Source organism: Oncorhynchus nerka, linkage group LG4 (assembly GCF_034236695.1).
Source record: "Oncorhynchus nerka isolate Pitt River linkage group LG4, Oner_Uvic_2.0, whole genome shotgun sequence".
Classification (NCBI taxonomy): domain Eukaryota; kingdom Metazoa; phylum Chordata; class Actinopteri; order Salmoniformes; family Salmonidae; genus Oncorhynchus; species Oncorhynchus nerka.
In genome coordinates, this window is record NC_088399.1 from 20,957,017 (window position 1) to 20,979,478 (window position 22,462).

The window sequence follows — 22,462 nt, forward strand, 5'->3', positions numbered from 1 at the left end:
AATCCTTCTCACCCCCCTTAAAATATTTAGATGCACTATTGTAAAGTGGCTGTTCCACTGGATGTCATAAGGTGAATGCACCAATTTGTAAGTCGCTCTGGATAAGAGCGTCTGCTAAATGACTTAAATGTAATGTAAATGATGACTAACTACAATCTATTCATATATATTACAATCGATTCATATATATATTAAGGCTTGCTATTCAATCTAGTAAAATTAATAATGTAATTTCACTGAAATAAGTTTTATATTGGTGAGGGCAGGACAGGGCACTCCCTTGGTCTTTTAGTTAGAGATAGGGCCATTTCTACTGGACCATCGGCCCTTCTCGTGGTTGCACCTCTGCCCGCACGTCACTTCCTCCAGCCTCTTTCGCTTCCATCTTTCTCCCCGCGTGTGCGCGCTGCTAGTGTGCAGGTCAGTTAGGAGCTCTAAAATACCTTCTTTCCTGCACTGTTTCTGCCATTCTTCAACGACACAAGGTAAACAATATCCTTGGTTATCAGACCGGTGAAAATCTTGGAGTTTGAACCCACGGGGACTTCGTAAATAAGTGTAGACTTGAGAGGTTGAGTCCAACTCACAGGCCCCTTTCTAACGTTGGCTAACCTGTTAGCCTGGTATCTAGCCAGCAGCGGCACAAGGCCCGTTACCTAAATCGTTTACTATCTGGCTTATATTTATCAGTGGTAATCGCCAATCTCTCAAATGCTTGTAGATATTTAGCAGGCTTGTCGATGGTCAAGGTTTTCAAATTTCTCGCCATATTCCGCTCTTAACTAGTGTAGGTAGCTAGTTTGCGAACGATAGCATTAGTTAACCGTTATAACGACCAGCTGGCTAGCACCCATATCCGGACAGACATTTGTATTTTTTTGTATTTACTTTTATTTATCTAGGCAAGTCAGTTAAGAACAAATTCTTATTTTCAATGACGGCCTAGGAACAGTTAACTGCCTTGTTCAGAACGACATATTTTTTTACCCTGTCAGCTCGGGGATTCAATCTTGCAACCTTTCGGTTACTAGTCCAACACTAACCACTAGGCTACCTGCCGCCCTAACTTGCTAACTAACGTTACTGGTAAATTGGTTGATAGTCTCAGTCCAGCAGACAAACAACTAGGTAATATTAGGTACAGTTAATTAATTTGTAAGCCGTCTGTCATTAACTTACTGGGAAACCCCGAATCGTTTGTTTTGTTTGCAGGTCTGTGTCTGTAGGAAGCGTCTAACTTTTTCCACATTCCGTTAACTAGTTAATGGCAGCTGCTAGAGGCGGCAGGGTAGCCTAGTGGTTTAGAGCGTTGGACTAGTAACCGGAAGGTTTCAAGTTCAAAACCCCCGAGCTGACAAGGTACAAATCTGTCGTTCTGCCCCTGAACAGGCAGTTAACCCACTGTTCCTAGGCCGTCATTGAAAATATGAATTTGTTCTGAACTGACTTGCCTAGTTAAATAAAGGTAAAATTTAAAAAAAGATGATACTGTACTGCTCAACAGGCAGTTTAGAAGACATACTGCAGCTTTAATTTAACTTCCAACCATAATCTTGATTTGCTGGTTTTGGGGTATTTGCTAATTTACAGAATATGAACAGAATACTTTTATTTTATTTCACCTTTATTTAACCAGGTAGGCTTGTTGAGAACAAGTTCTCATTTGCAACTGCGACCTGGCCAAGATAAAGCATAGCAGTGTCAACAGACAACAACACAGAGTTACATGGAGTAAACCATTAACAAGTCAATAACATTGTGTGCAAAAGGCATGAGGAGGTAGGTGAATAATTACAATTTTGCAGATTAACACTGGAGTGATAAATGATCAGATGGTCATGTACAGGTAGAGATATTGGTGTGCAAAAGAGCAGAAAAGTAAATAAATATAAACAGTATGGGGAAGAGGTAGGTAAAATTGGGTGGGCTGTTTACCGATAGACTATGTACAGCTGCAGCGATCGGTTAGCTGCTCAGATAGCAGATGTTTGAAGTTGGTGAGGGAGATAAAAGTCTCCAACTTCAGCGATTTTTGCAATTCGTTCCAGTCACAGGCAGCAGAGAACTGGAACGAAAGGCGGTCAAATGAGGTGTTGGCTTTAGGGATGATCAGTGAGATACACCTGCTGGAGCGCGTGCTACGGGTGGGTGTTGCCATCGTGACCAGTGAACTGAGATAAGGCTGAGCTTTACCTAGCATGGACTTGTAGATGACCTGGAGCCAGTGGGTCTGGCGACGAATATGTAGCGAGGGCCAGCCGACTAGAGCATACAGGTCGCAGTGGTGGGTGGTATAAGGTGCTTTAGTAACAAAACGGATGGCACTGTGATAAACTGCATCCAGTTTGCTGGGTAGAGTATTGGAAGCCATTTTGTAGATGACATCGCCGAAGTCGATCGGTAGGATAGTCAGTTTTACTAGGGTAAGTTTGGCGGCGTGAGTGAAGGAGGCTTTGTTGCGGAATAGAAAGCCGACTAGATTTGATTTTAGATTGGAGATGTCTGATATAAGTCTGGAAGGAGAGTTTACAGTCTAGCCAGACACCTAGGTACTTAAAGATGTCCACATATTCTAGGTCGGAACCATCCAGGGTGGTGATGCTAGTCGGGCGTGCGGGTGCAGGCAGCAAACGGTTGAAAAGCATGCATTTGGTTTTACTAGCGCTTAAGAGCAGTTGGAGGCCACGGAAGGAGTGTTGTATGGCATTGAAGCTCGTTTGGAGGTTAGATAGCACAGTGTCCAAGGACGGGCCGGAAGTATACAGAATGGTGTCGTCTGCGTAGAGGTGGATCAGGTAATCGCCCGCAGAAAGAGCAACATCATTGATATATACAGAGAAAAGAGTCGGCCCGAGAATTGAACCCTGTGGCACCCCCATAGACTGCCAGAGGACCGGACAGCATGCCCTCTGATTTGACACACTGAACTCTGTCTGCAAAGTAGTTGGTGAACCAGGCAAGGCAGTCCTCAGAAAAACCGAGGCTACTGAGTCTGCCGATAAGAATATGGTGATTGACAGAGTCGAAAGCCTTGGCAAGGTCGATGAAGACGCCTGCACAGTACTGTCTTTTATCGATGGCGGTTATGATATCGTTTAGTACCTTGAGCGTGGCTGAGGTGCACCCGTGTCCGGCTCGGAAACCAGAGCGTGTGCCTTCAACTTGTATTTTATGACACAATTAAGATAGCCAGGCTACATGTACTTATGTGTGATGTTTGTAGCTAGCTAATATTCGTGATGCACCGATATAAACATTTTGGCTGATATTTTCTTTGCAAAAAAAGGGATACCGGTAACCAATATTAAAAATTTTAGTGGCCTTTTAAGCATTCTAGCAAAGTTAAATAGTCACATGGACGCAGTGGTCTAAGGCACTGCATCTCAGTGCAAGAGGCGATACTACAGTCGCTGGTTCGAATCCAGGCTGTATCACATCCAGCCGTGATTGGGAGTCCCATAGGGCGCCGCACAATTGGCACAGCGTCGTCCGGGTTTGGCTGGGGTCGGCCGTCACTGTAAATAAGAATTTGTTCTTAACTGCCTAGTTAAATAAAGGTTACAGATGCACACACCACACTGACCAAAAAGTTATTTTGCAGGCATTTACGTATGTCCCCATTACCAGTAAAACATAATCAAAACCTATTTATTTCACTTACTTGTTGTGCTGTTTCGTTAATTTATTCAGTCGTTTCATTCTCAACCAGCATTTCAATGGAACGCCTTTTGGGTCTTTGCTATGGAATGCAGTTTGTCTTTGCGTGTCAAAAAAATACTATTTAACAGTATTTGACTCGTCAAATAACATTATTTGACGTGTCAAATAACATTATTTGACGTGTCAAATAAGCGTGTTGACCAATCACAAACTGAATATGACTGCACATCACAATAATTTTACGCTTTCATATTTTTTTTTACATAGTGTAATCAATGTGTAATAACTATCACTCGTATTTCATATGTCACAACGATTCGTCAATACGTATGTTATGATGCTGGTAAAGTTGTCTCACGCACCTACATTGTTGTTCATTTTAAAAAAAGCTAGCTAGCTCATGGATGCAAACAATGTCCTTCCCCAAAAACATAGCAAAACGACATCGGTTTCAGTAGCTATAGTTAGCTAGCTAACTCTATAGCTAGGCGTCATCATCTAAAGTAACCCAAATTTGTAAAACAGTTCTTTAATAGTCTGACCCATCTATGTGAAGCTAACCACAATAAGGATTAGCCACATTCGTGGACTTTGCGGTTAACCTTCAAAATAAATCACGGTATAATTCTACTATTTGTATTCATTTGCATCTTTGTCAATGACATACTTTTATTTTGAAGGCAAGCTGCAAAATCTACTATTGTGCCTAATCCTTGTTGTGGCTAGCTTCACAACACATAACCCGGTCCGGTTGAGCCTCATTAGCCAGATGAAGCTAGCTGGCTGCTTATAAAGTTAGCTTTGGACAACGGGGTTAAGTAGCTGGCTAGCTATTTATTTTCATGAACTGAAGTTCAATTTCAATAGGTGAACAAGTGGCAACCTAGCTAATACTTACTCACAAAGAATACTAAATCATTGCCAAGAATAATGAAAATGACTGCAGTTTCTACTGGTCATTGTTTTTAGGCTGGTTGTATTGGTGCTAGCTAGGTAGCTAAAGCTAGCTACCCCAGAAGTTGTGTTTGGGAAAAAAATGCTTCATTACCAATGCACTATTGTAAATACATCGTTCATGGCTGGTGTTTGCTTGTTTGCAGACTTTTTGTACAGCTTTGACAGTGCTACTGTATCTTTTTTGACACGCAAAGACCAAAATGGTGTTCCATAGTATGTATGTCGTGAAGCTAATAGCAGTGACGCTATTACTGTGCAACTCCGGTAGGGCAACATCTGAACAATAGCGCATTTGGTAGTATGTACCGGTGCTCAACCAGTCGGCGAAAGCCAACATCACCCACAACGGTTGATTGTCAAGGGCAATGAATTCTATTATCTTGACTTTAATGGATTTCACCTTTGAGTTGTCTCGCTGAAAATGTGTTACTCTTTCAAATGACTGCTCAACTTGTTGACTGCTCGATCCACACAGCAGACATTGTGGGCTAGTTTAGGAATGCTGTGTTGCACGTATAGCGCAAATTTTTTAGTGGCGTCATTACATCATGTATATAGGTATGCATGTCAGCTTTGTCATCGGTTTTGCACATCGGCGTTAAACTAGACATCGGCCGATACCGATGTTGGCATTTTTAGCTAGTGTTGGCCGATTCCGATATGTTAGCCGATTTTATATTGTGCACCCCCAATAAATATATATTTATGAATAATATTTTTTAAATAAAGGCCTAGTGAGGCAGGGTTTGCAAATGTTTTTCAAAATGTAATGTTACATAACCAGAAACAAAAGGACAGTGATATAATAACTCAACACATACGGTGTCTATTTCAGATGAAAGAAATAATAATGAATCAAGAAAAACTTGCCAAACTTCAGGCACAAGTCCGCATCGGCGGCAAGGTAAGAAGCCGTTCACACCAATCAATTATTTCTTCAGAGTGAATGTTTAGAAAAATATGTCAATATGAAGCTGATGTCTCACACGTGTTAAAAGATTCAAGTACCTGATATATCTGTTCTCTTTTACAGGGCACTGCTCGCAGAAAGAAGAAGGTTGTGCACAGAACTGCAACTGCAGATGACAAGAAACTTCAGTTCTCCTTAAAGAAACTAGGAGTCAACAACATCTCTGGCATCGAAGAGGTAAGATCTGGTCCTCTCTCCCTCTAACCATCCCTATTTAGATGGATGTTGGAGTACTTTAATTGGTATGAAAATTAAATTGGAAGCCACTGATTTCTTTGAGAGCAAAGGAGGGTTCATTTCATGGCTCACTTTAGCTAGCTGTTGTATTTGAGTCTTCAGAAAGGGAGATGTCTAGTCTTTCAGATTGTATGTCTATAACTGCGAGTAACATCACATTACCGTTCTCGTTTCTCCTCTGTTCCTCGCAGGTGAACATGTTCACGAACCAGGGGACAGTGATCCACTTCAACAACCCCAAAGTGCAGGCCTCCCTGGCAGCCAACACTTTCACCATCACTGGCCACGCCGAGACCAAGCAGCTGACAGAGATGCTCCCCAGCATCCTCAACCAGCTGGGAGCAGACAGTCTGACTAGCCTCCGGAGACTGGCTGAGGCTCTGCCCAAACAGGGTACGTGGGGCTGTGGGAGGGAGTGAGATGGGGAGGGGGGACTGATTCTAATGGTTCAGGAGTACTGGTGGAGGGTCTGCCCAAACGGTGTCGGTTTTCATTGCAAAAGGTAAATAAAGTAGGTAAAGTTAAGAAAAAAAATGTTACACTTTTTCCTTAGGAAACAGACAGATTGGTAATTAAAAAAAAAAAACAGATTAACATGCACAGTAGCAATCTCAAAGTTTTGGGATGGGGGGATTTGAGGTAGGGCTGAAGGGTCTTGGATTGATTTTGAGCACTGGGCAGGCACTGACATTGTAATAGAAATACCATTTGTTTAAACAGACTATTTTGTAAAGGTCATGGTCATGTATTGTATACAACTTGAATTGAAGACCAGAGGCATTTGTACATAGCTCTGCAACAGGTTCGTAACATCTCTTATTTCTTCCTCACAGCTGGAGATGGAAAAGCACCAATCGCCCCCATAGAGGAGGAAGATGATGATGTTCCAGGTGGGTCATGAACAGCCATCTCAAAGTTAAAAGGTCATGATTGATCATTGAGTTTACATCCCTGGTGTTACCCAAAATGCTGACTGGTACTTTTCATTTGTAATTTACATAACAATGGCCAACTGAACTTGGAACACCTTCTCACAAAGCAACTGTCTTGATGATGCAGAGGTTGTTGATTCTGTCACACTCCTGATGGAAATGCAATTATACTGGAGTTTTCATTAACATAAAACACACTGGTTTTGGGGTAAAGGCGTCAGCATGCTTCAGTTCGGCTGGCGGCCCAAACGAGGGTGCTCGCGTACTCCCTGAAAAGACCCCAGCTTGAAAAATTAGAAAAAAACGACAATGGTACTGCTTGTCCATTTTTAAAAGGCCTCAAAATAGTATTGAATCAATCTAAGATAACTTAATAAATCGGTCATTAATTTTGACATTTTTGACAAGGAGATCTTAGTCTTGAATTTTACATCTTAACTAAGATGTTTGGTGCAGTATTTCTCAAACAAATTTACATGAAAACGAGTTGTCTCTCGCTGAATGACGAGACTTATTGAAGAAGCCCTACTGTTGACCAATCACTGACAAAGGGGCATAGACTTCAGCTACCAATTTCGGTTTACCTCCAGAAAAAAATGTGGTGTGCCCAAACAGCTGAAAAACCCTCACCTAAGTCCAAAATGAATGAAAACGTCACAATGTTGTCATAATATACGTACACATTTTTCCAAACTGTTTTGTCTGGGAAGCCTTTAGTCTTAGGTGGAAGTGAAGTAATAGTGGTGTCATTGTGTGTGAGAATATCACACCAGCCTCTTGCAGTTGATTTGATGCCATCCCACTCCCACCCTCTTGGCATGGATTGACACATCTCCAGTTATTGATTAATTTTCCTCCTTCCTTATTTGAACGTGACCATAGAGATTGTGTAGGTATCTTCAACAATGGCTTTTTGTCCTAGACTCTTATAAGAGTTGGGTCTCCATAACTACGTGTAGTGTTATTTCACATTGTGGTAATTTATACTTTCTCCTGTCTGTGACTTGTATTTTGACGCATATAATAGAACCGTGGCAAGTTTGCTTACTTTTAGGAAGTGAAGGGGGTCATGTTAAAGAGATCTAACAATGACTGAACACTTGATGGTGATTGGAGTCGTGGTGGTGGGTTTAGTGTTTGAAATGTTTGTTGTTTGAGTTCTGAAAGCACTGTTTGCTTTTCTTTGTGGAGAAAAATGGTCCATACACATGAGGTTGCCATTAGTTACCCACGGCTTTTCCCAAGGCTCTCCTTTTCTCGTAACCCAACGTTTTCACAAATGTAACAAACAATTACTCTAATTCAGAGTGAGGAGCGGTTGAAGCCCGGTGACACGGGGTTAACGGTCTATGCCATCATGTCATTAACAGAGTTTAGTTTCCCACTTTAAATTATATTCAGACCTTTTAGAATTGTTTCGATTATAACCCTCGACCCCACTGAGCCAAATATGGACCCGACAGATTTATCAGGTTATTAGGGGGGTAGAAATTATACCTGGGGTCATGTTTTAGGTAAAACACACATTTTTTTTGAAGTGGACTGAGACCAGTTGGAAAGACTGATGGAGGCATGTATGTTTGGAAAGATTACTGCTTGTTTCTTTCCCTGACTAACAAGTTGGCTTGTTGTTTCAGATCTGGTGGAGAATTTTGACGAGGCTTCCAAGGATGAGGCAAACTAAAGGAGAGTCTCAACAGGACTTGACTATGCCGTGGGGTGGGCACAAGGCGTTATTTTTCTTTCTTGCCACCCGATTCTCCAAATGCTATTTTGTGCACTGCTGGCCGTGTCCAGTTTGAGAGTCAGTGAGAGATTGTATGTACGTTACTGTATGTTGTCTCTCTGGGGTTCGAGGTCTCTTCAGCAGTTTCCTCCATGTTACTGAACCTTATTTCTTTGCAGTCTGGCTGAAACCATAATATCTGGAATAAACATTTTGCTATTGTCAACTAAGAGAATTGTGTTGTTTTATCTGATTACTTGAAAAAGGGGACAAAGGTGATTCTTATCAGTTGTATATTTTAAATGAACATACATCTGCCTGTTAACTTTTTTAGTTGCACCCTAAAGCCACGATTTGATGTAAAGCATGCTATAGAGGCAGCACACTGGACAGACGACACGGTGAAGTTTTAAAGGTAATTTATGCTTGAGCTGACATGGGGTAGCGTTGACCGTGACTGCTATCTTGACTAATGCTGGTAAGTATGACACAAAATGTTTGGATTTGGGTATTTTAGCCATACCCGTTACTAACAGGTATATAAACTTGAGCACACAGCTATGCAATATCCAAAGACAAACATTGACAGTAGAATAGCCCGTATTGAAGAGCTCAGTGACTTTAAACGTGGCACTGTCATAAGATGCCACCTTTCCAACAAGTCAGTTTGTCAAATTCCTGCCCTGCTAGAGCTGCCCCAGTCAACTATAAGTGGTGTTACTGTGAAGTGGTAACATCTAGGAGCAACAACTGCTCAGCCATGAAGTGATAGACCACACAAGCTCACAGAACGGGACCGCTGTGTGCTGAAGCACCTAAAAATCATCTGTTCTCTGTTGCAACACTTACTACATCATTTCAAGTTTCATGAAATGGATTTCCATGGCTGAGCTGCCACACATAAGCCTAAGATCACCATGTACAATGCCAAGCGTCAGCTGGATTGATGTAAAGCTCGCCGTCATTGGACTCGAGCAGTGGAAACGCGTTCTCTGGAATGATGAATCGAGCTTCACCAACTGGCAGTCTTGACGGACAAATCTGGATTTGGGGGATGCCAGGAGAACGCTACCTGCCTGAATGCTTAGTGCCAACTGTGTGTAGATTGAGGAGGAATAATGGTCTGGTGCAGTTTTTCATGTTTTGGGCTCCTTAGTTCCATTGAAGATACATTTTATCGCTATAACATACAAAGAAAGAGCCCTGACCTCAACCCCATCAAAAACCTTTTGGGATGAATTGAAACGCCGACTGCGAGCCAGGCCTACTCGCCCAACATCAGTGCCTGACCTCAATGATGCTCGTGGCTGAATGGAAGCAAGTCTTTGCAGCAATGTTCCAACATCTAGTGGAAAGCCTTCCCAGAAGAGTGGAGGCTGTTATAGCAGCAAAGGGGGGACCAACTCCATATTAATGCCCATGATTTTGGAATGAGATTTTCAGCTAGCAAGTGTCCACATACTTTTACGTCATGTAGTGTAACAACCCAGCAAATGACTTTATTTCAGAGATATGCAGCAAACGGTCAGATACTGTTACCTAAAGTGCACATAGTACATAAGACAGGAAAACACCATAAATAACATTAACATACTGTATACAGTACATGTATTGTTGAAGGCTTTTAGACTAAAAAGGGGGGACCAACTCCATATTAATGCCCATGCTTTTCAACTGTCCAAATGACTTGCATCTGTGCATTACACTTGGTAAAAGGGATAAACCAAGCCACTAATTCCTATAATAGTGTTAGATACCACTGTGAAAACAATATTTTTTGTGAAATGTTTAAATTTGTCGTTATAATATTGGTAGCAACAAAGTCTTTGTGGAAATCCATTGCAATTCAAGTCGACTACAAAACCTATAATGCACTGCTCTCTGGGGTGGTTAGCTAATGTATCTACACACTATAATACCTACAGTTGAAGTCGGAAGTTTACATACACCTTAGCCAAATACATTTAAACTCAAATTTTCACAATTCTTGACATTTAATCCTAGTAAAAATTAGGTCAATTAGGATTACCACTTTATTTTAAGAATGTGAAATGTCAAAATAATAGTAGAGGGAATGATTTATATCAGCTTTTATTTCTTTCATCACATTCCCAGTGGGTCAGAAGTTTACATACACTCAATTAGTATTTGGTAGCATTGCCTTTAAATTGTTTAACTTGGGTCAAACGTTTCAGGTAGCCTTCCATAAGCTTCCCACAATAAATTGGGTGAATTTTGGCCCATTCCTCCTGACAGAGCTGGTGTAACTGAATCAGGTTGGTAGGCCTCCTTGCTCGCACATGCTTTTTCAGTTCTGCCCACAAATGTTCTATAGGATTGAGGTCAGGGCTTTGTGATGGCCACTCCAATACATTGACTTTGTTGTATGCTTCCAACTTTGGAAGTATGCTTGGGGTCATTGTCCATTTGGAAGACCCATTTGCGACCAAGCTTTGACTTTATGACTGATGTCTTAAGATGTTGCTTCAATATATCCACATAATTTTCCTTTCCCATGATGCCATCTATTTTGTGAAGTGCACCAGTCCCTCCTGCAGCAAAGCACCCCCACAACATGATGCTGCCACCCCCGTGCTTCACGTTTGAGATGTTCTTCGGCTTGCAAGCCTCCCCCTTGTCCTCCAAACATAACAATGGTCATTATGGCCAAACAGTTCTATTTTTCTTTCATCAGACCAGAGGACAAAAAGTATGATCTTTGTCCCCATGTAGAGTTGCAAACCGTAGTCTGGCTTTTTATGGCGGTTTTGGAGCAGGGGCTTCTTCCTTGCCTTTCAGTTTATGTCGAGATGGGACTCGTTTTACTGTGGATATAGATACTTTTGTACCGGTTTCCTCCAGCATCTTCACAAGGTCCTTTGCTGTTCGGGATTGATTTGCACTTTTCGCACCAAAGTACGTTCATCTCTAGGAGACAGAACAGGTCTCCTTCCTGAGCGGCATGACTGCTGCGTGGTACCATGGTGTTTATTCTTGCGTACTTATTGTTTGTACAGATGAACGTGATACCTACAGGCGTTTGGAAATTGCTCCCAAGGATGAACCAGACTTGTGGAGGTCTCCAATTTTTTTCTGAGGTCTTGATTTCCCATGATGTCAAGCAAAGAGGCACTTAGTTTGAAGGTAGGCCTTGAAATACACCTCCAATTGACACAAATGGTGTCAGAATCAGAATCTTCTAAAGCCATGACATCATTTTCTGGAATTTTCCAAGCTGTTTAAAGGCACAGTTAACTTAGTGTATGTAAACTTTTGACCCACTGGAATTCTGATACAGTGAATTATTATATATTGAAATAATCTCTGTAAACAACTATTGGAAAAATTACTTGTGTCATGCGCAAAGTAGATGTCCCAACCGACTTGCCAAAACTATAGTTTGTTAATAAGAAATTTGTGGAATGGTTGATAAACGAGTTTTAATGACTCCCCCCTAAGTGTATGTAAACTTCCAACTTCAACTGTAAATCAAAATCAGCATGTTATGTAACTTGCTTGCTGTATAATCGCCTAAACACATTTAAAGAGTATCTCAAGAGTTCAGTTTACAGTTCGTCTCTGTCCAGAGTGAGTGCAGAGTACGTTGGTATGGCAACAACGGCCCGAGATGGTATTTGAAGGGGAAATTAAATGGAATAATTTGGTGCAGTTTAGATTGAGCACATCTAAGCGTAATATATACTTTGTCATGATATAAACAGATGAATGTGTTCTAGACAAATATGCCCATACCATATATTGACTGATTTGACGATCTGGAGTGCAGGTAATAGTTTAAATGTTATGAAATTTAATAGTGTGTTATCCCCTATCTAGTACATTGGAGTTTTTTAACCGAGGTGCAACATCACGAGACTCCCGGGAACGCTTGACAAGCAGACCAGGCCGGGGTTTGAGAAGTCAATGAGAGAAATCACAAATTCTTCCTTCGTTAATTTTCACAATTTAAAGGCACAACCTAGAATCGAGACAATGTTTAAAGTATTTGAACATGTTATTACCCCAACCTCGGTAAAGTACTGGGATTGATTTGAAAATTTCGCACCAAAGTACGTTCATGGTAAGAGCGTCGGACTAGTAACCGGAAGGTTGCAAATTCAAATCCCCGAGCTGACAAGGTACAAATCTGTCGTTCTGCCCCTGAACAGGCAGTTAACCCACTGTTCCTTGGCCGTCATTGAAAATAAGAATTTGTTCTTAACTGACTTGCCTAGTTAAATAAAGGTAAAATAAGTTTTAAAAAAGTGACAAACTGACATGTTTTCATTTTCGTAAAAAACAAGATGACGACAGACATGGCAGCTCTGCTTCTAGCTCCAAAGCAACTTTGTTTTGTTAGATACTACTGCACTGGAGCTATGAACACAAGCATTATGTGCATGTGACCAATACAATTTTATTTGAGTGCCTTTGACTTGACGGCATGCACTTGCGCGAGGCACAACCCAATAACGTGTTTCTGGCATGAGTTTAGGTAGCCAAGTGGTATTAAGGATTTTATCGGAGAACCAGTTTCTGCCCATCTTCTTACTGTAGTCTTTATTGTAGCTATGATGCATTACTATTTTCCTGTGTTTAATATATCTTTCCACATTGAGGTCAGAATAATACTGTGAAAATTATGCAATTGTAGTGTAAGAGTTGTTTGAAAAGACTACCTGAAATTTCAGCCTGTTTTGGTGGGATGGGAGTTTTTGCCTGCCTATGACATCACCAGGCAGTAAATCCATTAATGGAATAAGAAGTAGTTCCAAACCTCTCTGCCAATAACGTCTAGTTTCCCCCTCCCCACTTAGATTACTCAGACAGTCCTAGCAACATTTTTGCTTGAGAAAGTGCTCTTGTTTAAACTGTTTCTTTTTTACCATTTTGATTGAAGAGGATGCGCACAGTGCAACGATATGATGAAGTGTGAATATTTCTGCCACCCACACAGGAAAACAGTTCCAAATAAATGACATCATTACGTGTTCCACCACCCATGTTATTTGCATTATTAAATGTCCATGTGGGCTCTATGTCGGTAAAACCTCCCGCTCTCTCAAACAGAGAATTAGTGAACGTAGAAGTTCAATCAGGAGAAACGACAGGGTTTATCCAGTACACTTTTAATGACCTTTCTACCTTAGAGTTTGTGGCATAGAGAAAGTTAAGATATCAGACAGGGGAGGTGATATTAATAATACTCTGAGTAAAAGAGAATGTTTTGGGAATTTCACCTTCCAGACATTATTTCCTAAAGGACTTAATGATGAAATGCCTATGTATGTTATGAATTATGTGCCTATTTAAGATTACGCTGATGTTTTTCCTACGATGTACCCAATGATTAATGAAAACTTGCTATGTCCTCATTGTGGTTTTACAGACGTGTTTAAGATGTAATATTTATGAAATGCACATTGTTATATTTGGTAGCATTTATTTGTTTTTCCTTTGCCTCCAACCCATTTCGATGTGAGGAACGGATGTGGGTGGGGCCAGGTCTACATAAGGGTGCTAATTTAAAATAAAATCACAAAAGCTCTGACCGGGGCCGTGAGGCCGATACGTAAGCTTATTAAATATCAGTGATACTATCAAGAGCAATGTGCGGTTTCTTTTTCCCTTCAAAACAACTCATTTGCTCCAATGTAAGTCAGTCATAAACAAAAACAAATTAAAACATTTTACCTACAGAAGCATCCACACATTTTTCCCAAAGCAATCCATTTGACCTACTTAATTTCATCCCAACTTTATAGTGTTTACCCGTTACTTGAGGAGCAAAATTCTCAAATGAAAATTGTGCACTTTAAATTTCAAAAATCTTCCATTGATATCAATGCATGATTAGAGCAGACGTTCGGGTTTAAGCACTACTTTTACATTAGCATTTGGCTCGAAACTTATTTACATCATAACAAACTAAACTGAAAGAAAAAAGCATCTACCCAGAACGGTGGCCTGAAACTGACACATTTGAGTTGCAGGTCTCCATAAATACTCACATGCTTCATCAAAACCATTCACACCTGTGCTTCACCCTAACAGATAAGTCTCAACATGATCCAACATGATCCATTCTTTATGGTGTCCACTGTATTTCCATTCACAGGCAGTCCCTCTTGTGCCCCAGGTTAAAGGGTTACTCTCTGATCCCCATCAGCAGCTTCAGTAAGTGGGCCTCCATCACCTGTTGAACTGGTCAGAAGAGACATGTTTCAGCCATAGCCTACTACTGCACAGAGATATCATGCAAAAATTGAGGTTTTAGAAGTTAGAAAAAATTAAAAGCAAATGTCTGAAAGTTTGGTGAGTATTGAGCAAACAAAAAAGGCAAGTATCTGGTAGGGTTCATTAAATGTAAATAGGAATGCTAGTTAGTTAAAGCTATCCTCAAACTGAGAAAATAATCATTGAATTACAGCGCCAAAATACCAGCATTTTAAACGCATCTCTGTTCATACCATAGGACAAACATCCAAGTCATGAAGTCGCTCTGGATAAGAGCGTCTGCTAAATGACTTAAATGTAAATGAAATCTTATCAGCTACTGGGCTTATTTTGAGCATGGTTTGTAAAGTGGGATCTGATACCATAACAGATGACATGTTTATCCTTGGCATACACAGCACTATAAAAAAAAAAGTTCAGAGGAGATCCTGTTAAGATGGCCTCATTTGCATAATTGTATCAAAACACAGAAATCTGATTGTGGAAGAGGGGATGTGGGGGGGCGGGCAGGGCAGGGATTACTGTTATACACGGACTAGAAGGAACTCACCAAATACCCTTGTATTTCTTTAAACATATTCCAAGATAGTAATCTCGCTGCACAATATCTTCGTGAAAGTAGACCGGGCATAACACAAATAAATAAATGCTATATTTTCACTTTATGTATGTATGGCTAGACTACAAGACCTCTTTAGTCATGATATTTGAACTTGTTCTTCATGATGAGAAGTATATAGCCTAAATATGATCTGTATGAGATGCATATTTGTATACCATTCCTATGGCCCATTGCCACAGCCATATCCATAGCGTTGAAGCCAGAGTCAGACTCAATGGTGGGGTCGGCGCCACTTTCTGTGACAGGAAAGGATGGAAGATGTCAGATTACAGACCTGCCTGGATCAACACAGCCTAAATATAAGCAACATACAGTGCCTTGCGAAAGTATTCGGCCCCCTTGAACTTTGCGACCTTTTGCCACATTTCAGGCTTCAAACATAGATATAAAACTGTATTTTTTTGTGAAGAATCAACAACAAGTGGGACACAATCATGAAGTGGATCGACATTTATTGAAATATCCAAACTTTTTTAACAAATCAAAAACTGAAAAATTGGGCGTGCAAAATTATTCAGCCCCCTTAAGTTAATACTTTGTAGCGCCACCTTTTGCTGCGATTACAGCTGTAAGTCGCTTGGGGTATGTCTCTATCAGTTTTGCACATCGAGAGACTGAAATGTTTTCCCATTCCTCCTTGCAAAACAGCTCGAGCTCAGTGAGGTTGGATGGAGAGCATTTGTGAACAGCAGTTTTCAGTTCTTTCCACAGATTCAGGTCTGGACTTTGACTTGGCCATTCTAACACCTGGATATGTTTATTTTTGAACCATTCCATTGTAGATTTTGCTTTATGTTTTGGATCATTGTCTTGTTGGAAGACAAATCTCCGTCCCAGTCTCAGGTCTTTTGCAGACTCCATCAGGTTTTCTTCCAGAATGGTCCTGTATTTGGCTCCATCCATCTTCCCATCAATTTTAACCATCTTCCCTGTCCCTGCTGAAGAAAAGCAGGCCCAAACCATGATGCTGCCACCACCATGTTTGACAGTGGGGATGGTGTGTTCAGGGTGATGAGCTGTGTTGCTTTTACGCCAAACATAACGTTTTGCATTGTTGCCAAAAAGTTCAATTTTGGTTTCATCTGACCAGAGCACCTTCTTCCACATGTTTGGTGTGTCTCCCAGGTGGCTTGTGGCAAACTTTAAACAACACTTTTTATGGATATCTTTAAGAAATGGCTTTCTTCTTGCCACTCTTCCATAAAGGCCAGATTTGTGCAATATACGACTGATTGTTGTCCTATGGACAGAGTCTCCCACCTCAGCTGTAGATCTCTGCAGTTCATCCAGAGTGATCATGGGCCTCTTGGCTGCATCTCTGATCAGTCTTCTCCTTGTATGAGCTGAAAGTTTAGAGGGACGGCCAGGTCTTGGTAGATTTGCAGTGGTCTGATACTCCTTCCATTTCAATATTATCGCTTGCACAGTGCTCCTTGGGATGTTTAAAGCTTGGGAAATCTTTTTGTATCCAAATCTGGCTTTAAACTTCTTCACAACAGTATCTCGGACCTGCCTGGTGTGTTCCTTGTTCTTCATGATGCTCTCTGCGCTTTTAACGGACCTCTGAGACTATCACAGTGCAGGTGCATTTATACGGAGACTTGATTACACACAGGTGGATTGTATTTATCATCATTAGTCATTTAGGTCAACATTGGATCATTCAGAGATCCTCACTGAACTTCTGGAGAGAGTTTGCTGCACTGAAAGTAAAAGGGCTGAATAATTTTGCACGCCCAATTTTTCAGTTTTTGATTTGTTAAAAAAGTTAAATATCCAATAAATGTCGTTCCACTTCATGATTGTGTCCCACTTGTTGTTGATTCTTCACAAAAAAATACAGTTTTATATCTTTATGTTTGAAGCCTGAAATGTGGCAAAAGGTCGCAAAGTTCAAGGGGGCCGAATACTTTCGCAAGGCACTGTATCTCATCAAAATCAGTGCAGACCAAGCTTTTAACACAACATATTGTCTCAGTTAATAAAAGTCATAGAATCATCATTCATCTAGAAAGTGACAGTTGCCACCAATGCGGCTGGTTAGTACAGTAAGTCTGCTGAATGGAAGGTCAGTCAGGGCTTCATTTCTTACTGTACATGCTCCTGCCCCTCAGTCAGGCAGTTCTTACCTAGGAGAATTTCCACACAACGCAAATGGTTTCCATGGACAGCGTAGAGAACGGGAACCCCTCCGTTCTGAAACCGTAAGAGTGAAATCTTCAACAGGAACAAATGTTGCTCTATGATTGGTTTGACCTACTGTACATTAAAATGAAGCCATACACAAGAATACAGATGAAAATCCTGATGTAACATTCCTACCCAGTCATATTCATTGACATCCACGCCACAGTCGATGAGCATCTTCACGATGTCTGTGTATCCCTTGCTGCAGGCCAGAGACAGAGCGCTCTCTCTGCCTTTAGCCAACAGGTTGGGGTCCGCTCCCTAAAGGAAGAGGACATGGAAGAGACCATTGGTGAGAAAAGCATCTGGGCTAAACGGATTCAACAATACATACTGCATACAGTATGTTAATGTTATTTGTGGTGTTTTCCTGTCTTATGTACATTTTAGGTAACAGTATCTGACTGTATGCTGCATATCTCTGAAATAGTAATTTGCTGGGTTGTTACACTACATCACCAAAAGTATGTGGACACCTGCTTGCCCAACATTTCATTCCAAAATTGTAGGCATTAATATGGAGTTGGTCCCCTCTTCGCAGCTATAACAGCCTCCACTCTTCTGGGAAGGCTTTCCACTAGATGTTGGAACATTGCAGCAGAGACTTGCTTCCATTCACCACAAGCATTAGTGAGGTCAGGCACTGATGTTGGGGTACTAGGTCTGGCTCGCAGTCAACGTTCCAATCCATCCCAAAGGTGTTTGATGGGGTTGAGGTTATGACTCTGTGCAGGCCAGTCAAGTTCTTCCACACCAATCTTGACAAACTATTTCTGTATGGACCTCACTTTTGATACTGGGGGATTGTCATGCTGAAACAGGAAAGGGCCTTCCCCAAACTTTTGCCACAAAGTTGGAAGCACAGAATCGTCTAGAATGTCATTGTATGCTGTAGCGTTACAATTTCCCTTCACTGGAACTAAGGGGCCTAGCCCGAACCATGAAACACAGCCACAGACCATTAGTACTCCTCCACCAAACTTTACAGTTGGCACTATGCATTCGCCAAACCAAGATTCCAATGGTGGCAAGCTTTACACCACTCCATCCGACACTTGCCATTGTGCATGGTGATCTTAGGCTTGTGTGGCTGCTCAGCCATGGAAACCCATTTCATGAAGCTCCCGACGAACAGTTCTTGTGCTGACGTTGCTTCCAGAGGCAGTTTGGAACTCGGTATTGAGTGTTGCAAACGAGGATAGACAATGTTTACGTGCTTCAGCACTAGGCGGTCCCACTCTGTGAGCTTGTGTGGTCTACCACTTTGCGGCTGATCAATTGTTACTCCTAGACTTTCCACTTCACAATAACAGCAATAATGATCAATTAGCCTTTTAAAATAAATTATAACATTTGATTAGTTAACACAACATGCCATTGGAACACAGGAGTGATGATTGCTGATAATGGGCCTCTGTACACTGATGTAGAAATTCCATTTAAAAAAAAAAGCAATTTCCAGCTACAATAGTCATTTACAACATTAACAATCTCTACACTGTATTTCTGATAAATTTTATGTTATTTTAATGGAAAGAAAAAAAGTGATTTTCTTTCAAAAACAAGGACATTTCTAAGTGACCCCAAACCTTTGAACGGTAGTGTATAGTGCATGTCTCAACATGTTATTGTTCTTACGTTCTGGAGCAGGAACTCTACGACAGCTATCTGTCCGTGTGCTGCGGCCCACATCAGGGGGGTGAAGCCTTCCTCATCCTGCAGGTTAATCACTGTCTCTACAGCAATACAAACATCAAAGCGGTAAGTAACATATTTCTAGTCAACCTGTGAAGCCCTTTATAGACATTTTAGTAAATGTTATTCTTATCTTACCAACTGTTAATTATGTGACTGTTCATGGTTGTAACGAGCCCAACATCAATATAACATTAGCAAACAGATATAAATACAACTCCACCCTGAGGGACATTGCCACCTTGTTCAATCCTGCTGGCCAAGAACACCATTTCTCCCTGTGCTGCCAGCTGGTGAATGGACAGGGCTGGAAAGAAGGTCACATGTCAGAGGTCAAGCAGCCATAATTCAATGTTAGAGTCAAGTACATTTTAGGTTGTAGTCTGTTTAAGAGGGTAAGTGACATGTGACAAACTTTTTTAGTTTAGGATGAGCTCAGGTACTTACAGTGGACTAGAAGAGGAGTGGAGGACACCTCGTTTCCACGGTGCTTGTTGGTGAGTGTTGTCGACTGTTTGATGGGGGAGAAGTGTTTGGTGGTGGATGGGGTGTAAACATGACGCACTTGTATCCCTGGTGAGGGCGACGTCTGAATATTACACTCGGCTGAAAGAGGCAAAAGAGATATAGCATCAACCATCAGCTCAGCTCAATTGAGGAGCAAAATATCTCCTCTGATTTTCTGGGGTCAAATATGGAAATCACATTGTAATACAAATAAAGAGTGCATCAACACTTGGTAGTCAGTTGGTACCTTTAAATAAAACAGACGCCACCTCCAAGTCGGAATTGACCTGGTCCTGGATGTTTTTGCTGTCCTCCTCGTTGAGCGACTTGACGAACCTTGAGCACACGTTCATATCAAAGCGGTTGGGCAGGATGAACTTGATCCCCATGGCCACGTTCTGTGCACCTGTGTCATCCACACTCCCACCCGGGTGTTCCGACTTGATGTTGCTCATATCTGGCATCACACATATCCCCTCCATCTCTTCGGAGACCGAACTGGTCCTACCTGCTACTGAACCTGTGTCCATGACCGAGGCAGTGGCACAGTGAGGGTGGATGTGATCTATCTGGTAAATAAACGCTTTGATCACCACATCCGGTCTCCAATAGAAGATGCGTCTAAAAGCCTTGAATGGATACAAAAGCAATATCAGAATGTTGTAAAGTTAATTCAAGTTAGTGTGTGCCTATGTCATCAATTTAAGCATGTAAAGCTGATCTCTTTTGTAAAAAAATTTTTTTTTTTTTTAATACTACAACAATCATGAATTACTACTGTCTAAGTGTCAACAATGAAAAAAAAATGGGTAACGTTAGTGATGTTATGCATAAATCCAACAGGAGAGAGTGGGGTTGTAAGTTAACAGACAATGATCATTCCTAAATAACAACATGCGTGCACAAACAAGTTCGAAAGCTTATATTCCGCATCAGTTGAGACTAGCATTGTCTATGCAACTTGCTAGTTTTAAAAGAGCTAGCTAGCTAATTCTTGGACCTTCAACCAAATTCTGTTCGACTTACGAAACCCAACTGTCTAGCTAACGTTATTGTTAACTAGCCCAAGATATGCCCTCTTGGGTGAACGAGAGCTAACTAGCTAACCAAGTCTGAGGTATTTCTGTCTTTCTGGCTTAGTGTTAGCTAGCTAGCATGGTTAGCTAGCTAACAGACCCAGCAGAATCCCTTACAAGCAAACTAACGTACTGATTACAAGCACAAATGAAACCGTAGTAAGGTGAGTCACAATAATACATAATGATATCTTACCTAGTAACACATTGTGTAATGTTCGCCGGTGTTGCAACGATTTGACAGCTGGCTTTGTGCTTGTTTTGATGTTTCTCGCGCATGAGCAGTTTCTTCAGATCAATGTTTTTTTTCTCCACATGTGACAGATTTAATTGTAAAGGTATGGGTGAACGATGCTATTCAGAAAACAATGATGTATTCTAGTGAAAGACCTATTAAAACAGATTTTTGTATTTTAACTTAAATTAATGGATGAATTGGTTAAATGAATTACACAAAAATAACTCCACCTCCAAATTAGATACAGGCTACGGACTAAAAATGTGGGTAGAATATTGATATTTCCAAAAGGCCCCATGTAGGCCTATGCATCAAAATCGTTGAGGTCTTGGGGACCTGTGTTTTTACCTGTGTCAGTGCCAAAAACCTGAATCATGTTGAATTAAAGTTACCATGACATTTTGCAGTGTTTGTTTAATCCCTTTCAATACAAAATGTTGAATAATAGATTGGGCTACACTCACACCGGTTACACTGCTGTGAGACTAGAGATCACAGTTTGGTCAAATGCTAAAAGTTGGTTTATGCAAAGTTATTTTTCCAAGTCCACAGGTTCTTTAGAACAATAATGACATTTTCCTTGACCTACATGTATCAAATGAAATGTTTAATTATTAAATTTATCAAGGAAAATAGAACCAGGCAGAAGTGTGGTAGGTGTTTATTTAATCTTTGATTTGTTAAATGTTATGTTGCTAATTTCATCCTAAAATGGAGTGGGAAAGGTACAGTATGTATAAATGTATATGGTACCATTCAGATCAAATTAAAAACATGCATTGACCTAGCTTGCTATTTTAAGTGTTTCCTTTGTGCTGCAAAATCTGTTCATCTCGCCATTTGAAGTGTGTAATTTCTGTTTGAATAATCTGGAATTACGCATTTGTTTGAGGCGGTCAGAGGTTCCCCTTCACTGGTCAAAGTTGCAAAATGCTCATCTGATTTAGGGGGATATGACAAATATTTCACTCTAATCTGTCAAGTCCTGCCTTAGAGTGTATGCTTAAATTAACCACTGTTCACTTTTGTTTTTGTCCAGGTGTTTTTACAGCCAGACCCCTGTCCGGATCAGGGAATTTGGGGCACATCTCTCTATTCCAACCGATAGTATTTACTATGCATTTGGCAGCGATTACAGCCTTGAGTCTTCTTGAGTATGGCGCTACAAGCTTGGCATACCTGTATTTGGAAAGTTTCTCCAGCTATTTTCAGGTCTCTCCAGAGATGTTCGATCAGTGTTCAAGTCCAGGCTCTGGCTGGGCCACTCAAGGACATTAAGGTTTGTCCCGAAGCCACACCTGTGTTGTCTTGGCTGTGTGTTTAGGGTCTTTGTCCTGTTGGAAGGTGAACCTTCGTCTCAGTGTGAGGTCCTGAACGCTCTAAAGCAGGTTGTGCTGCCACCACCATGCTTCACCGTA

The 22,462-nt window shown here is 41.1% G+C and overlaps 2 protein-coding genes across 5 annotated transcripts; one reads left to right on the forward strand and one right to left on the reverse strand.

Moving 5' to 3' along the window:
* The first annotated feature begins 339 nt into the window (after positions 1-339).
* LOC115121200 (transcription factor BTF3) lies at positions 340-8,708 on the forward strand. Of its 2 annotated transcripts, none has more exons than XM_029650244.2 (6): positions 340-420; positions 5,453-5,521; positions 5,651-5,764; positions 6,016-6,217; positions 6,658-6,714; positions 8,394-8,708. In XM_029650244.2, the coding sequence occupies exons 2-6, from the start codon at positions 5,453-5,455 to the stop codon at positions 8,438-8,440; spliced, it is 489 nt and encodes a 162-aa protein (XP_029506104.1). In that variant the 5' UTR covers positions 340-420; the 3' UTR covers positions 8,441-8,708. The 2 variants fall into 2 exon arrangements, with proteins under 2 accessions (XP_029506104.1, XP_029506103.1); XM_029650243.2 differs by having other exon boundaries at positions 361-485.
* A 5,197-nt stretch (positions 8,709-13,905) lies between these two features.
* Positions 13,906-21,113, reverse strand: LOC115121202 (ankyrin repeat family A protein 2-like). Of its 3 annotated transcripts, none has more exons than XM_029650248.2 (9): positions 21,003-21,112; positions 19,978-20,359; positions 19,671-19,829; positions 19,465-19,530; positions 19,167-19,264; positions 17,664-17,789; positions 17,471-17,537; positions 15,497-15,577; positions 13,906-14,686 (listed from the first exon to the last, which is right to left on the reverse strand). In XM_029650248.2, exons 2-9 carry the CDS (start codon positions 20,258-20,260, stop codon positions 14,631-14,633), a joined length of 936 nt encoding a protein of 311 aa, XP_029506108.1. In that variant the 5' UTR covers positions 20,261-20,359; positions 21,003-21,112; the 3' UTR covers positions 13,906-14,630. The 3 variants fall into 3 exon arrangements, with proteins under 3 accessions (XP_029506108.1, XP_029506106.1, XP_029506109.1); XM_029650246.2 differs by having other exon boundaries at positions 19,447-19,530; XM_029650249.2 differs by lacking the exon at positions 15,497-15,577 and having other exon boundaries at positions 19,447-19,530; positions 21,003-21,113.
* Between the last annotated feature and the right edge of the window lie 1,349 nt (positions 21,114-22,462).

Excerpts from the sequence above, each read along its gene's own strand:
- LOC115121200 (XM_029650244.2), top strand. The coding sequence starts at position 5,453 with ATGAAAGAAATAATAATGAATCAAGAAAAACTTGCCAAACTTCAGGCA. Across the intron at positions 5,522-5,650 it reads AAGTCCGCATCGGCGGCAAG|GGCACTGCTCGCAGAAAGAA; the intron begins GTAAGAAGCCGT and ends TCTCTTTTACAG. Across the intron at positions 5,765-6,015 it reads ACATCTCTGGCATCGAAGAG|GTGAACATGTTCACGAACCA; the intron begins GTAAGATCTGGT and ends TGTTCCTCGCAG.
- LOC115121202 (XM_029650246.2), bottom strand. The coding sequence starts at position 20,260 with ATGGACACAGGTTCAGTAGCAGGTAGGACCAGTTCGGTCTCCGAAGAG. Across the intron at positions 19,830-19,977 it reads GGCGTCTGTTTTATTTAAAG|CCGAGTGTAATATTCAGACG; the intron begins GTACCAACTGAC and ends TGCCTCTTTCAG. Across the intron at positions 17,538-17,663 it reads ATGTCAATGAATATGACTGG|AACGGAGGGGTTCCCGTTCT; the intron begins GTAGGAATGTTA and ends TTACGGTTTCAG.